The sequence below is a fragment of the Lipotes vexillifer genome, unplaced genomic scaffold (genome assembly GCF_000442215.2).
Source record: "Lipotes vexillifer unplaced genomic scaffold, Lipotes_vexillifer_v1.1 scaffold926, whole genome shotgun sequence".
Lineage (NCBI taxonomy): Eukaryota > Metazoa > Chordata > Mammalia > Artiodactyla > Lipotidae > Lipotes > Lipotes vexillifer.
The window spans coordinates 3,166,629-3,184,648 of record NW_006798085.1 but is presented as its reverse complement, the minus strand read 5'-3'; the positions used below and the strand labels follow the sequence as shown (position 1 = coordinate 3,184,648).

General features: G+C 37.9%; 1 protein-coding gene across 1 annotated transcript in view; it reads right to left on the bottom strand.

Moving 5' to 3' along the window:
* OPHN1 (oligophrenin 1) overlaps positions 1-18,020 on the bottom strand; it is a gene marked incomplete at its 3' end in the record, with an annotated part of 409,261 nt that overhangs the window by 121,889 nt on the left and 269,352 nt on the right. The window contains exon 3 of the mRNA XM_007470151.1: positions 9,472-9,533. Within this exon, the coding sequence (XP_007470213.1) occupies positions 9,472-9,533 (62 nt within the window). The remainder of the gene's footprint in view (positions 1-9,471; positions 9,534-18,020) is intronic.

Here is an 18,020-nt window from a genome sequence, read left to right as displayed (position 1 = left end):
TTCTCAAGGACAAGAGCCCTTCCTGTGGGGGAGAAGATGAGAGTGTGGGTTCTCCAGTCATAGAGACCAGGGTTCAAATTCCAGCTGTGCCACTTAAGGTAATTTGCCACTCCAAACCTTTGTCAAATAGGATCATCACAGCACCTATCTTGTAGACAAAGTACCTAGCACAGAGTAAACACTCATTGTGGAAACTGGTAAAGAGCCAGAGAAACCACCCGATTTCTTGAATTCTAAGATTCATATTTTAACATTTCTGAAATCACCATGCATCATAGTTTGTCAGTGTTTTCCCTTCTTAGCAGCACATAAAATAATGACTCATCTAACAATCAATGACATCTTGGATTTAATGAGGGAATTACTCCCTAACCCTGGAGCAGTTGAGTAACTGACCTAGCTTTATGCAAACTGGTTTATGAAGAAATGTTAAAGTGAACATTTTGCTTAAATTAACAAAGGTTTCAAAAAATCTTCTGGGTCCTTGCTACTCAAAATATGGCCCACTAACCAGCAGCAGCAGCATCACCTGGGATCTTGTTAGAAATGCAGAATCTCAGCCTCCACCCCAGACCTATCAAATAAGAATCCTTATTTTAACAAGGGCCCTAGGTAATTTGTGTGTACCCTCAAGTTTTAAAAGCACTGTTCTAGCTTTTTAATTTGTTTTAAGTTGGAGCAATTGGTATAATTAGACACTTGGATTCATTTCCTTAACTACTCACCAAAACTTTATTCTTTCATTAAAAATATAATGGCAAATTGGGATTAAGTTGATGCTTTCAAATCTTTCAATATTTATGATGTATATGGGAATTAATATAACTGTACATGGAAATCAAAATCTGTGAAAATCAGAGATAACATTAATACCAAAGTTGGAGAGGTGTGGAATCAAGTTTTAATTTGAAAAATTAAACTTTTCCTCCTTAAAAAAAGTAAAATGCTGTGAGAGGAAATGAAAGAAGGAACATTAGGGGCATTTCTCTGTAACTTTACTGGTAGTCTGATCTGAGATGTTAATCGATAAATATCCAGGGTCATGCCCAGAAACAGACACAGGAAGCCTGAAGTATATGTGGAAAAGAGAAGAGAAAGGGAAGGGAAAATACATGAAAAGGCCAATTGCACCAAGTGCAAATCATTTCATGGGAGGCAAATGAGTTAGTAGGAATAGCATCAGGAAAAATCCCAGTATAAATTGTTTCCAGCCCCGCCCTGGTGTGTCATAAAACCAGAACATTTCCCTCAGAACTAAGAGTGTATTACAGCATCACAGAGAATACTGGACCAGGCCTTCTAACAACCTAACTGTAAGTTCAGAACCTGACAGAAACAGCCTGTCCAGGTACTAAAAATATTGGCATTAATATGGTGTTGGAAATATAAAAACATCATATCCAAATTGAATCCCTTGCACAGTGGGCAGGTAGAGACATAAAAAGCTTTGTCTTCATGTAAACCTCTTGGGAGATTTCATCTATCCAACGCAACAAGTGGGGTTTGTTTCTTCAGAGGTGCGAATTAGCTGCAATTTAATTTTGATCCATTACAAGACAAGAAAATGAGGGACTGGCTTCGTTATCAGATGAGACAAAGTGTCGGTAAGGCAAGATATGTCTTTAAAACAAAAATAGAATAGAGAGTAGAAAGCCAGTTTTTACCAGTTCTGTATTCTCCAGAGTAAGAAACAATTTTTAAACTACCAACAAAAAGCAACACGAATTGAGGCATTAATACATATTGTATCCAAGTCCTACAGGCACTTTGGACCTCTTATTTTCTATCCAGGCATGATTCAACGTTCAACTAAATGGGCAAACTCTCATCCAATCAAAGCACCATGATATCAAAAATAGACACCAGTGACTATCCTTGCTTGAAAACAATAATTCTCTTACTAAAAGTACCAGCCTGTCTCCTTTGCCCAATACACTCTACATTTCCATGGATTGTGAATTATGTGCTATCAACTTTGTATACCCACCTGGAAATAAACTAAGTTATTGGTGTCATAGATTACATGCAGGGAATAATTTTTCTTCTTTACTATTGTGGAAGTTTTAAAACATGGACACAAATTCTATGATACTCCTCACATTGAGAAGGAAGGTCTCCATCCCCTCCTCTACCTTGAATATGAGTGGGTTTGTTACTGCTTTGAACAAACACAGTACAGCAGAAGGGATACTACATGACATCCCAGGCTAGGTCATAAAAGGCCAGTAACTTCCACCTGGTTCCCTTGGAACACTCCTCATGAGCCCTGAGCCACAATATAAAGAGTTGGACTACCCTGGGACTACCAAGCTAGAGAGACCAAATGTAGACATTCTTGTCAAAAGACCCGCTGAGCCCAGCCTTGCAGTCATCTCACTAAGGTGCCAGATATGTGAGTGAAGCTATTTTGGACCCTCCATATCACCGCACCTCCAAGGTGAATACCACTACATAGAGCAGAAGAATCTCTGAGCTGACCCCTGCATGAATTCCTGACCCACAAAATCATGTGATAAAATTAAATAGTTTAAGTCACCACGTTTTGGAATAGGGTGTTATGTAGCAATAGATAATTAGAAAAACAATTTCCAGTTTCACGAAGATAACACAAAAGTAGCCAATTGGGAAACATTGAGGAAGTTTGTCTTTGAATAAGAAGTGAACATGCCACTTCTAAAGAGAGTAATATGTGTCAAGCCTCTGTATGGATATTCAGCTGAGCCCTTGCATATGCAGGCACCCCAAGGATGGTACAGGTGCCAGTTTTTCATGTTCCACGGGGGATTTTCTTGCATAAGTAAGTGTGCCAGTAACTTCTCACAGAGTTCATAAGGCTACTATTTTTACGTTTGGCCCTGTTCCAGTCTGGAAAAGTAGCACATGGTTCACTTAAATTGGAGTCGAGAGTTTTCCTTAATCGCATTGGAAATACTGTTCCCTGTCTCCTACAACACAAATAGATTCTCTGAACCTTTTCCTCTCTTTAACAGTCATTGGTTATTATACTGATTTCTGCCAGAACATTGAGCTAGAAATGTAGGAGAATGTCGCACTGAGGATTGGCTCTTTTTTCTTTCCCATTCAGCTTTACCTTTAAACTCCTTAGAAATCTAACAATTACTCAGAAAAGCCCTTTTAAGTAAACTTGACCTTTATTCCCTTTCTGACCACTGCATTCATTTTGTGAGCTCTCTAGGACAAAAGCTCCCACCTACTATATCACAGTAGAAGCCCCAGCGTAAGTGACATTCTAAACACATTAGTGAGTTTATCTAAAATCTGGCTCTGATTGAATAAAACCAAACTAGATAGGCCACTTACTAAAATAGAGATGGCATTCAATCTAGTAGTGAAGAATTGCTCAGGAATCTTTGATGGTTAACCAATTACCAAAAGAAGGCATTGAGGGTACACCGTTTTAGGTCATTCTTGGCAGTCCTCAAAGAAAGACCTTACCATTGCCAACAGAGTCCCCTTCAGAGTTAGAAAGGCATCTAGGCAAGCCTCTTATCGTTAATCATAGAGAAAGTCTGTTATCCAGACTTTTAAAGGCCACTTTCAGAGGTACTACAACCTTCCCCACTGTACTTTTTTAAGAAATAAAAGCGGGGATGCTCCACTTCATTTATTCCCTCCATAGTTTCTTTAACAATGTAAAATTCATTATGAGAATGACTAGACATCTGCAGTTGTCACATGCTAGGGCTATGAACTTCCTTCGTGTTCTACTAAAGTTTCTTTGGGCCTCTTTTTATAGAAATTATAGAAAGCTGTTTAACATCTACCATATTGAGGTACAGGAGTCCTTCTACCACAGTTCCAGGAAATGAGAGAGGTGCAGTCAAGAACGATCCCTGGCAGGTTGTAAAAGGCCTTCATTGAGCCTAACCTACACAGCATTCCTGTAATTAAATAGGAAATAGGGAGCCAATACTCAAGACATGACTGAAGAATTGAGGGAACAAAAGGGCAGAGCATAATTAAAGACAGAAGAAAATAAGTTAGTCCTGTGGAAAACAGCCAGCAGTTATGGTGAGAAAAATATCTCAAAAGGTGAATCCTTCTTCAATATTTTAGAGCTCTGTAATCGGGTAAATAAAAGAGATCAAGAAACAACTAGGGCTGAAGAGTTGTACAGCTGACATTTCTAGTGGTATATGAATGAAATAGGGGTGAATGTCTTTGAGATCAACATTGGTAGCAGTCCACAAACTCTTATAACAGAAGAAAATATTTAGTAGAGTGTGGATTAGCTAGTGGGGTATCTAAGAGGCTCTGGGAAAACTACCCATATTGGCCTCTCTTAACTATCATTATAAGCAAATTTCTTAAATGAAGAAAATTCCCAAGTCAAATTTCCACAAGCCAAATCTTGGGGGCAACAAAAAATAACTAGAAACATTTATATAATCAGTGATTTTTGCTATTATAAAACACTACCATATTCATTTTATCATTTGGAGTACTTACAACAAACTTAGAAGATGGGAATTTTTTCTCATTCTACATATAAAGAAAGAGAGAGTAGAAGAAATAAAGTGATTAGTGTGAAGTCACAAATAAGTTAGTGGCACAGCCACTATTAGCACCTAAAGATCTAATTTCCCAGATTTACGGGCCCTGCCTTCAATCCTAACTCTCTAGGAGCTGAGATGAAACGGTAGCAGTATTCTGAGAAGCCAGTACCACCCTGTTGAAAAGGAAGAGTGATTACAGATTAAAGAACTCTTGCTATTGAAATAAATGGGTTTAACAAAACTGAGCAGCCAATACAAAGTCATCCAATGAGAGAAAGGAAAGACAGACCACTTTGTTGTCCTTAACATTGTTTCCACTTGACGCACATGCTCCTAATAAAAATAAATATTGACCAACATAGGTACATTTAAGTCTCAGCTAGCTCTGGTGTGTGGCCAAGGACCTTCATTTTTAACAATTTCCCAGGTGACACTGGTGGTACAAGTCTAGGGACCACACAAAAAGATTATTTATTCAACTGTTAAAATAGAGTTCACAAAAAAATATAAATACTTAGGAATAAATCTAACAAAATATGTATAAGATCATTATGAGGAAACTATAAAACTCTGAAGAAAGAAATCAAAGAAAGTCTAAATAAATGGGAGAGATAACCCATGTTCACAAATAGTAAGACAATTTTTTTTTTTTTTTTTTTTTTTTTTTTGCTGTATGCAGGCCTCTCACTGTTGTGGCCTCTCCCGTTGCGGAGCACAGGCTCCGGACGCGCAGGCTCAGCGGCCATGGCTCACAGGCCCAGCTGCTCTGTGGCATGTGGGATCTTCCCGGACTGGGGCACGAACCCGTGTCCCCTGCATCGGCAGGCAGACTCTCAACCACTGCGCCACCCGGGAAGCCCTAAGACAATATTTTTAAGATGTCAGTTTGTCCCATCTATAGATTCAACGCAATTCCAATCAAAATTCCAGCAACTTGTTTTGTGGATATTGATAAACAGGTTCTGAAGTTCATACCCTACTTCAAGACTTACTACAAAGTTACAGTAATCAAGATAGTGTGGTATTGGTCCATAACATTTTTCACAGAACAAGAACAAATAATCCTAAAATTTATATGGACCCACAAAAGACCCAGAATTGCCAAAGCAATCCTGAGGAAAAAGAACAAAGCTGGAGGTATAAACCATCCAGACTTCAGACAACATTACAAACCTACAGTAATCAAAGCAGCATGGTATTGGCACAACAGGAGATATATATATCAATGGAAAAGAACAGAGAGCCCAGAAGTAAATCCACAGACATATGGTCAATTAATCTATGACAAAGTATGCAAGAATATACAATGGAGAAAATACAGTCTCTTCAACAAGTGGTGTTGGGAAAGCTGGACAGCTATGTAAATCAATTAAATTAGAACATTCCCTCACACCATATACAAAAAATAAACACAAAGTGCTTTAAAGACCTAAATATGACATGGCACCACAAAATTTCCAGATGAGAATATAGGCAAAACATTCTCGGACATGAATCATAGTGATATTTTCTTAGATCAATCTCCCAAAGCAAAAGAAATAAAAGCAAAAATAAACAAATGGGATCTAATGAAACTTAAAAGTTTTTGCACAGCAAAGGAAACCATTGGCAAAATGAAAAGAAAACCTACGGAATAGGAGAAAATATTTGCAAACAATGTGACCGACAAGGAGTTAACATCCAAACTATACAAACAGCTCATACAACTTAATACCAAAAAAAATTTAAAAACTGAACAAAAGACCTAAATAGACATTTCTCCAAAGACATACAGATGGCCAACAGTCACAAGAAGAGATGCTCAACATCACAAATTATTAGAGAAATGCAAATCAAAACCACAATGAGGTATCACCTCACACTGGTCAGAATGGCCATCATTAAAAAGTCTACAAATAATAAATGCTAGAGAAGATAAGGAGAAAAGGGAACCCTCACACACTGTTGGTGGGAATGTAAATTGGTGCAGTCGCCATGGAAAACAGTATGAAGGCTCCTTAAAAAACTAAAAATAGAGCTACTATATGATCCAGTAATGACACTCCTGTGCATATATCCAGAAAAAAATTAAAACTTTAAATTGAAAAGATACATGCACCCCACGGTTCACAGCAGCACTATTTACAATAGCCAAGACATGGAAACAATCCAAGTGCCCATCAACAGATGATTGGCTTAAGAAGATGTGATACATACATATATATATATATACACACACACACACATATCAATATACACACACATATATATTTATATATAAACATACACATAATGGAATATTACTCAGCCATAAAAAATAATGGAATATTGCCATTTGCAGCAACAGGGATGGACCTAGAGATTATCATACTAAGTGAAGTAAGTCAGACAGAGAAAGACAAATATCATATGATATCAATTACATGTGGAAGCTAAAAAATAAGACAAATGAATCTATATACAAAACAGAAACAGACTCACAGACATAGAAAATAAACTTACAGTAACCAAAGGGGAATGGGAGGGGAGGAGGGATAAATTAGGAATATAGGATTAACAGATACAAGCTACTACATATATAATAGATAAGCAACAAGGATTTACTGTATAGCACAGGGAGCTATATTCAACTTCTTGTAATACCTGATAATGGAAAATAATTTGAATATATATATATGAATCACTTTACTGTTATACCTGAAACTAACACAATATTTAAATCAACTATACTTCAATAATTTTTTAAATTTTGTAAAAACAAATCCTGTGATATTGCTGAACAAATAGACAAACAGATCAATGGAACAGAATAGAGAGCCCATATACAGATCCATACAAATATAGTCTATTGGTCTTTGCCAAAGAAGCAAAGGTAATTCAATGGAAAAAGGACAGTCTTTTCAGAAATGGTGATAAAACAACCAGACTTCCCCATGGGGAAAAAAAAAAAGAATCTAGAGACAATCCTTACACTTTCTCAAGAATTAGCTCAAAAGGGGTCATAGACCTAAATGTATAACACAGAATTATAAAACTCCTAGAAGATAACATATGAGAAAATCTAAATGACCTTTGGTTTGGCGCTGATTTTTTAGATACAACCCCAAAAGCATGATCTGTGAAAGAACTGATAAGCTGGACTTCATTAAAATTTAAAACTTCTGCTCCACAAAAGACATTGTTAAGAAAATAAAAAGATAAGCCACAGACTGGAAATTTTTTTGCAATACACATTTCTGATAAAGGACTGGCATCCAAAATATACAAAGAAATCTTAAAACTGAGCAATAAGAAAACAAACAAACCAATTTAAACACAGGCAAAAGACCTGAACAGACACCTCACCAAAGATGATCTACAGGTGGCAAATAAGCATATGGAAAGATGTTCCAAATCAAATGTCATCAGGAAAACACAAATTACAACAGCAAAGATATACCATTACATGCACATATTAAAATGGGTAAAATCCAAAACACAGCCAACATCAAATGCTGGTGAGAATGTGGAGCAACAATAACTCTCATTCAAAGCTGGTGAGAATGCAAAATGGTAGTCACTTTGGAAGACAGTTTGGCAGTTTCTTACAAATCTAGACATATCACACAATCTAGCAATTGGATTCCTTGGAAATTAATCAAAAGAGTTGAAAATTTACATCCACACAAAAATCTGCACACAAATGTGTATGGTAGGTTTTCCATAATTGCCAAAACTTGGGAGTAACCAAGATATCCTTCAATGGGTGTAGGGATGAACAAACTGTGGTAAATCCATATGATGGAATATAGGTTATAATATATGCATATATATTATTCAATGACAAAAAGAAATGAGCTTTCAAGCCATGAAAAGACATAGAGGAAATTTAAACGCATATCACTAAGTCAAAGGAGCCAATCTGAAAAGGCTATATACTGTATGACTCCAACTGTATGATATTCGAGAAGAGGAAAAACACAGTAAAAAGATAAGTGTTTGCCAGGGATTTGGATATCAGAGAAGGAAGGGGGAATCACAGGGGATTTTTAGGGCAATGAAAATAATCTTTATGATGAAACTTTGATGGTGAATATATGTCATTAGGCATTTGTCAAAACCCATAAAATATTCAATAAAGAGTGAACTCTTATGTAACTATGAACTTAATAATATTGCATTGATGTTGGTTCATTAACTGAAACAAATGTACCACACATGCAAGATGATAATAGAGGAAACTGTATGGGGAGGAGAGGGGGAAGAAAGGGAGTACAGTTTACCCTTGAACAGTGCAAGGGTCAAGGGAACTGACCCCACACACACAATGTGCAGTCAAAAGTCTGCATATAACTTTACAGTCTTCCAGTATCTGAGGTTCTACAACAATAGATTCAACTGAACTCAGATCATGTAGCACTGTAGTATTCATTGAAAAGCACCCACATATAAGTGGACACACACAGATCAAACCTGTGACGTTCAAAGGGCAACTGTACATGAAATCTCTCTGCACTTTCCACTCAACTTTTCTGTAAAACGAAAACTGCTCTAAATATTAAAGTCTATTAATATTAATAAATTAGACTTTAAATGTAAGGAAAAAAAAGTTTTCACATAGATTTAAATAAAACAATCATATGTCATAAATAAAGCCCACATCATTACTTCTAAAAGCACATAAGCACATAAATAGATAATTTGTTTAAGAACACTAAAGACCATGATTTTTGTCAACATGTTCAACAGTCGAATTTAATGTCATCTGAAATCTTATCTCACTGAAATGAATAGACTAATTTCCCTCTACCTAATGCTAAACTCTCAGGATGGGAACTTGAGATAGAATAACCAGATCGATTCCCTGTCTTTACAGTACCCAGGTAATGATGAGACAGAAACTGAAACAACATAGTATCACTCCAACCAATGAGGAGAAGAAAACTTCCCAAGATCAGAGATGATCTTGGTTCTAGGCCCAATGTTAATGACCTACCATCATCATCCTCTCGTTTTCTACTTCGTTGAGCAATTCGGCAAATTCCTTGAAGGATTCAGCTGAAATGACAGAATAAAAGATAAACCAAATTAATCATGGTACTTGATGGGCAAGTGGGCAGAAATCTATGGGAAAAGAGGTAGAGACCAGTGCCCAAAGACAATCTGACCACTAGAGGAAGGTGTCAAATCTAAGGACAACAGAAGAAGGAGTTCAGTACCTGCTACATAGTTATTTCCTTTTTCTTCTTTTGTTTTTGTTTTTATTTTGCTAATGTTCCTACCCCAATTCTTTTGCTCCAGTTGTACTGAGATATAATCAACCTATAACACTGTATAAGTTTAAGGGGATTATGGCAAACGGTAAAAAAAAATAAATGAGCATAAGATTTAAAAAATGTTAAACATAGAGTTACCACATGATTCAGCAATTCCATGCCTAGGTATATTGCTAAAAGAACTGAAAGCATATCCACACAAACAATTATATACAAATGTTGTTGACTGCATTATTCGTAATAGCCAGTAAACGGAAAGACTGAAAGTGTTCTTCAATTGCTGAATGGTTAAACAGTTCTGATACAGCTATTAAATGGAACAATGTGTGGCAATGAACAGAAACAAAGGATGGATACTCAATACAACATAGAATAACTTCGAAAACATTATGCTCAGTGAAAGAAGCCAGTCACAAAAAGCCACATATTGTATGATTTTCTTTAAATGAAATGTCGAGACTAGGCAAATCCAGAGAGACATGAAGTAAATCAGTGGTTCACTGAATGTACGGGGAAGGTGGGAATAGGGACTGATGCTAATGGTTTGTGGTTTCTTTTGAGGGTGTGAAAATGATCTGGAATTGTATTGCAGCAATGCTTGCACAACTCTGTGAATATACTAAAAGCCACTGAGTTGAGGCCGGAGGGGAAGATGGCAGAAGAGTAAGACGCGGAGATCCCCTTCCTCCCCACAGATACACCAGAAATACATCTACACGTGGAACAACTCCTACAAAGCACCTACTGAACGCTGGCAGAAGACCTCAGACCTCCCGAAAGGCAAGAAAGCCCCCACGTACCTGGCTGGGTAGGGAAAAAGAAAAAAGAATAAACAGAGACAAAAGGATAGGGACGTTACCTGCACCAGCGGGAGAGAGCTGTGAAGGAAGAAAGGTTTCCACACACTAGGAAGCCCCTTCCCAGGCAGAGATTGAGGGTGGTGGAGGGGGAAAGCTTCAGAGCCACGGAGGAGAGCACAGCCACAGGGGTGCGGAAGTCAAAGCGGGGAGATTGCCGCACAGAGGATCGGTGCCGACCAGCGCTCACCAGCCCGAGAGTCTTGTCTGCTCCCCCGCCGGGGCGGGCGGGGCTGGGAGCTGAGACTTGGACTTAGGTCGGAGCGCAGGGAGAGGACTGGGGTTGGAGGCATGAACACAGCCTGCAGGGGGTTAGTGCGCCACATGGCCAGGAGGGAGTTGAGTGAAGAGTCTGGATCTGCCGAAGAGGCAAGAGACTTTTTCTTCCCTCTTTGTTTTCTGGTGCGCAAGGAGAGGGATTAAGAGCGATGCTTAAAGGAGCTCCAGAGACAGCCGTGAGCCACGGCTAAAAGCACGGATCCTAGAGATGGGCAGGAGATGCTAAGCATGCTGCTGCCACCACCAAGAAGCCTGTGTGCAAGCACAGGTCACAATACACACCCCCCTTCATGGGAGCCTGTGTAGCCCACAACTGCCAGGGTCCCGTGATCCAGGGACAACTTCCCCGGCAGAACGCATGGCGCCCCTCAGGATGGTGAAACGTCACGCTAGCCTCTGCCGCTGCAGGCTCGCCCCACACTCCGTACCCCTCCCTGCCCGAGGCCTGACTGAGCCAAAGTCCCCGAAGCAGCTGCTCCTTTAACCCCGTCCTATCTGAGTGAAGAACACACGCCCTCTGACTATCTACATGCAGAGGCGGGGCCAAATCCGAAGCTGAGCCCCAGGAGCTGTAAGAACAAAAAAGAGAAAGGGAAATCTCTCCCAGCAGCCTCAGAAGCAGCGGATTAAAACTCCACTATCAACTTGATGTACCCTGCATCTGTGGAATATATGAATAGAATACGAATCATCCCAAATTGAGGAGGTGGATATTGAGATCAAGATTTATTACTTTTTCCCCTTTTCCTCTTTTTGTGAGTGTGTATGTGTATGCTTCTGTGTGAGATTTTTTCAGTATAGTTTTGCTTCGACCATTTGTCCTAGGGTTCTATCAGTCCGTTTTTTGTTTGTTTGTTTCTTAGTTTCTTGGGTTATTTTGTTTATTTGTTTTTTTCTTTCTTTTTAAAAATTTTTTTTCTTAATAATTATATTTTATTTTAATAACTTTATTTTATTTTATCTTACTTTATCTTCTTTCTTCCTTTCTTTCCTTCCCTCCTTCCTTCCTCCTTCACTCCCTCCCTCCCCCACTCCCTCCCTCCCTCCCTCCTTTCTTTCTTTCTTCTTTCTTTCTTTCTTTCTTTCTTTCTTTCTTCTTTCTTTCTTTCTTTTTCTTTCTTTCTTTCTTTCTTTCTTTCTTTCTTTCGTCTTTTTTTCTTTCTTTCTTTTTCTTTCTTTCTTTCTTTCTTCTTTCTTTCTTTCTTTCTTCTTTCTTTCTTTCTTTCCCTTTCTTTTCTTTCTGTCCTTCCTTCCTTCCTTCCTTCCTTCCTTCCTTCTTTCTTTTCTTTCTTTCTTTCTTTCTTTCTTCTTTCTTTCTTTCTTTCTGCTTTTACTCCCTTTCATTCTGAGCCATATGGATGAAAGGCTCTTGGTGCTGCAACCAGGAGTCAGTGCTGTGCCTCTGAGGTGGGAGAGCCAGCTTCAGGACACTGGTCCACAAGAGACCTCCCAGCTCCACATAATATCAAATGGCAAGAATCTCCCAGAGATCTCCATCTCAACACCAGCACCCAGCTTCACTCAACGACCAACAAGCTAAAGTGCGGGACACCCTATTCCAAACAACTAGCAAGACAAGAACACAAACCCACCCATTAGCAGAGAGGCAGCCTATAAACATAGTAAGTCCACAGACACCCCAAAACACAAAACGTGGACCTGCCCACCAGGCAGACAAGATCCACCCACATCCACCAGAACACAGGCACTACTCCCCTCCACCAAGAAGCCTACACAACCCACTGACCCAACTTTATCCACTGGGGACAGAAACCAAAAACAACGGGAATTATGAACCTGCAGCCTACAAAAAGGAGACCCCAAACACAGCAAGATAAGCAAAAGGAGAAGACAGAAAAACACACAGCAGATGAAGGAGCAAGATAAAAACGCACCAGACCCAACAAATGAAGAGGAAATAAGCAGTCTACCTGAAAAAGAATTCAGAATAATGATAGTAAACATGACCCAAAATCTTGGAAATATAATAGACAAAATGCACGAAACAATTAAAAAGGACCTAGAAAACTACAGATGAAACAAGCAATGATAAACAACCTAATAAATGAAATGAAAAATACTCTAGATGGTATCAATAGCAGAATAACTGAGGCAGAAGAATGGATAAGTGACCTGGAAGATAAAATATTAGAAATAAATACTGCAGAGCAGAATAAAGAAAATAGAATGAAAAGAACTGAGGACAGTCTCAGAGACTTCTGGGACAACATTAAATGCACCAACATTCAAATCACAGGGGTTCCAGAAGAAGGAGAGAAAAAGAAAGTGATTGAGAAAATATTTGAGAGATTATAGTTGAAAACTTCCCTAATATAAGAAAGTAAATAATCAAGTCAAAGAAGCACAGAGAGTCCCATAAATGATAAATCATAGGAGAAATATGCCAAGACACATACTAATGAAACTGTCAAAACTTAAATACAAAGAAAACATATTAAAAGCAACAAGGGAACAACAACAAATAACAAAAGGGAATCCCCATAAGGGTAACAACTGATCTTTCAGCAGATACTTTGCAAGCCAGAAGGGACTAGCAGGAAATATTTAAAGTGATGAAGGAGAAAAACCTGCAACCAAGAGTACTCTACCCAACAAGGATCTCATCCAGATTTGATAGAGAAATTAAAATCTTCACAGACAAGCAAAACCTGAGAGAGTTCAGCACCACCAAACCAGCTTTATAACAAACGCTAAAGGAACTTTTTTAGGCAAGAAACACAAGAGAAGGAAAAGATCAAAAATAACGAACCCAAAACAATTAAGAAAATGGGAATACGAACATACATATCAATAATTACCTTAAATGTAAACGAACTAAATGCTCCCACCAAAAGACACAGAATGGCTGAATGGATACAAAAACAAGTCCATGTATATGCTGTCTACAAGAGACCCACTTCAGACCTAGAGACACACACAGACTGAAAGTAAGGGGATGGAAAAAGATATTCCATGCAAATGGAAACCAAAAGAAAGCTGGAGTAGCAATTCTCATATCAGACAAAATAGACTTTAAAATAAAGACTATTAGAAGAGACAAAGAAGGACACTACAGAAGGATCAAGGGATCGATCCAAAAAGAAGATATAAAAATTGTAAATATTTATGCACCCAACATAGGAGAACCTCAATACATAAGGCAAATACTATAAGCCATAAAGGGGAAATGGACAGTAACACACTCATAGTAGGGGACTTTTACACCCCACTTTCACCAATTGAGAGATCATCTGAAATGCAAATAAATAAGAAAACACAAGCTTTAAATGATACATTAAACAAGATGGATTTAATTGATATTTATAGGACATTCCATCCAAAAACAACAGAATACACATTTTTCTCAAGTGCTCATGGAACATTCTCCAGGATAGATCATATCTTGGGTCACAAATCAAGCCTTGGCATATTTAAGAAAACTGAAATTTTATCAAGTAACTTTTCTGACCACAATCCTACGAGACTAGGTATCAATTACAGGAAAAGATCTGTAAAAAATACAAACACATGGAGGCTAAACAATACACTACTTAATAACGAAGTTATCATTGAAGAACTCAAAGAGGAAATCACAAAATACCTAGAAACAAATGACAATGGAGACATGACGATCCAAAACCTATGGGATGCAGCAAAAGCAGTTCTAAGAGGGAAGTTTAGAGCAATAAAATCCTACCTAAATAAATAGGAAACATCTCGAATAAACAACCTAAACTTGCACCTAAAGCAATTAGAGAAAGAAGAACAAAAAAAACCCAAAAGTAGCAGAAGGAAAGAAATCATAAAAATCATATCAGAAATAAATGAAAAAGAAGTGAAGGAAACGATAGCAAAGATCAATAAAAGTAAAGCTGGTTCTTTGAGAAGATAAACAAAACTGATAAACCATTAGCCAGACTCATAAAGAAAAAAGGGGAGAATACTCAACTCAAAAGAATTAGAAATGAAAAAGAAGAAGTAACAACTGACACTGCAGAAATACAAAAGATCATGAGAGATTACTACAAGCAACTCTATGCCACTAAAATGGACAACCTGGAAGAAATGCACAAATTCTTAGAAATACACAACCTGCCAAGACTGAATCAGGAGGAAAGAGAAAATATGAACAGACCAATCACAAGCACTGAAACTGAAACTGTGATGAAAAGTCTTCCAACAAACAAAAGCCCAGAACCAGATGGCTTCACAGGCGAATTCTATCAAATATTTAGAGAAGAGCTAACACCTATCCTTCTCAAACTCTTCCAAAATAGAGCAGAGGGAGGAACACTCCCAAACTCATTCTACGAGGCCACCATAACCTTGATATCAAAACCAGACAAGGATGTCACAAAGAAAGAAAACTGCAGGCCAATATCACTGATGAACATAAATGAACGTAAATGAACGTAAATGAAAAAATCCTCAACAAAATACTAGGAAACAGAATCCAACAGCACATTAAAAGGATCATACACCATGATCAAGTGGGGTTTATTCCAGGAATGCAAGGATTCTTCAATATACCTAAATCAATCAACGTGATACACCATATTAACAAATTAAAGGAGAAAAACCATATGATCATCTCAATAGATGCAGAGAAAGCTTTCGACAAAATTCAACACCCATTTATGATAAAAACCCTGCAGAAAGTAGGCACAGAGGGAACTTTCCTCAACATAATAAAGGCCATATATGACAAACCCACAGCCAACATCATCCTCAATGGTGAAAAACTGAAAGCATTTCCACTAAGATCAGGAACAAGACAAGGCTGCCCACTCTCACCACTCTTATTCAACATAGTGTTGGAAGTTCTAGCCACAGTAATCAGAGAAGAAAAGGAAAAAAAAAAGAATCCAAATCGGAAAAGAAGAAGTAAAGCTGTCACTGTTTGCAGATGACATGATACTATACATAGAGAATCCTACAGGTGCTACCAGAAAACTACTAGAGTTACTCAATGAATTTGGAAAAGTAGCAGGATACAGAATTAATGCACACAGATATCTGGCATTCCTATACACTAGTAATGAAAAATCTGAAAGTGAAATCAAGAAAACACTCCCATTTACCACTGCAACAAAAAGAATAAAATATCTAGGAATAAACCTACCTAAGGAGACAAAAGACCTGTAACGCAGAAAATTATAAGACACTGATGAGAGAAATTAAAGATGATACAAACAGATGGAGAGATATACCATATCCTTGGATTGGAAGAATCAACATTGTGTAAATGACTCTACTACCCAAAGCAATCTTCTACAGATTCAATGCAATCCCAATCAAACTACCACTGGCATGTTTTCACAGAAGTAGAACCAAGAATTTCACACTTTGTATGGAAACACAAAAGACCCTGAATAGCCAAAGAAATATTGAAAACGAAAAATGGAGCTGGAGGAATCAGGCTCCCTGACTTCAGACTATACTACAAAGCTACAGTAATCATGACAGTATGGTACTGGCACAAAAAAAGAAAGATAGATCAATGGAACAGAATAGAAAGACCAGAGATAAACCCACACACATATGGTCACCTTATCTTTGATAAAGGAGGCAGGAATGTACAGTGGAGAAAGGACAGCCTCTTCAATAAGTGGTTCTGGGGAAACTGGACAGGTACATGTAAAAGTATCCAATTAGGTCACTCCCTTACACCATACACAAAAATAAGCTCAAAATGGATTAAAGACCACAATGTAAGGCCAGAGACTATCAAAATCTTAGAGGAATAGATAGGCAGAACACTCTGTGACATAAAACACAGCAAGATCCTTTTTGACCCACCTCCTAGAGAAATGGAAATAACAACAAAAATAAACAAATGGGACCTAATGAAACTTCAAAGCTTTTGCACAGCAAAGGAAACCATAAATAAGACCAAAAGACAACCCTCAGAATGGGAGAAAATATTTGCAAATGAAGCAACTGTGAAATGACTAATCCCCAAAATTTATTAGCAGCTCATGCAGCTCAATAAGAAAAAAACAAACAACCCAATCCAAAAAAGGAAAGAAGACCTAAGTGGACATTTCTCCAATTAGATATACAGACTGACAACAACCACATGAGAGAATGCTCAACAACATTAATTATTAGAGAAATGCAAATCAAAACTACAATGATATATCATGTCACACCAGTCAGAATGGCCATCATCAAAAAATCTAGAAACAACAAATGCTGGAGAGAATGTGGAGAAAAGGGTACACTCTTGCACTGCTGGTGGGAATGTGAATTGGTACAGCCACTATGGAGAACAGTATGGAGGCTCCTTGAAAAACTACAAATAGAACTACCATATGACCCAGCTATCCCACTACTGGGCATATACCCTCAGAAAACCATAATTCAAAAAGAGTCATGTATCAAAATGTTTATTGCAGCTCTGTTTACAATAGCCCAGAGATGGAAACAACCTATGTGTCCATTATTGGATGAATGGATAAAGAAGATGTGGCACATATATACAATGGAATATTACTCAGCCATAAAGAGAAATGAAATTGAGCTATGTTTAATGAGGTTGATGGACCTAGAGTCTGTCATACAGAGTGAAGTAAGTCAGAAAGAGAAAGACAAATACCGTATGCTAACACATATATATATATGGATTTTAAGAAAAAAAATATCATGAAGAACCTAATGGTAAGACAGGAATAAAGACACAGATCTACTAGAGAACGGACTTAAGGATATGGGGAGCAGGAAGTGTAAGCTGTGACAAAGCGAGAGAGTGGCATGGACATATATACACTACCAAACATAAAATAGATATCCAGTGGGAAGTAGCCACATAGCACAGGGAGATCAGCTCGGTGCTTTGTTACCACCTAGAGGGGTGGGATAGGGAGGGTGGGAGGGATGGATACGCAAGAGGGAAGAGATATGGGAACATATGTATATGTATAACTGATTCACTTTTTTATAAAGCAGAAACTAACAGACCATTGTAAAGCAATCATACTCCAATAAAGATGTCAAAAAAACAAAACAAAACAAAACAAAATCAAAGAGAAGATGCCAAGATCAGAGGGTGAATGGAGGAGACTAAGGGTTTATTCGTGTATGTATATATGGAGTAGTCATAGGCTCTTGGGTTCTCAGAGGCTAATGGACTT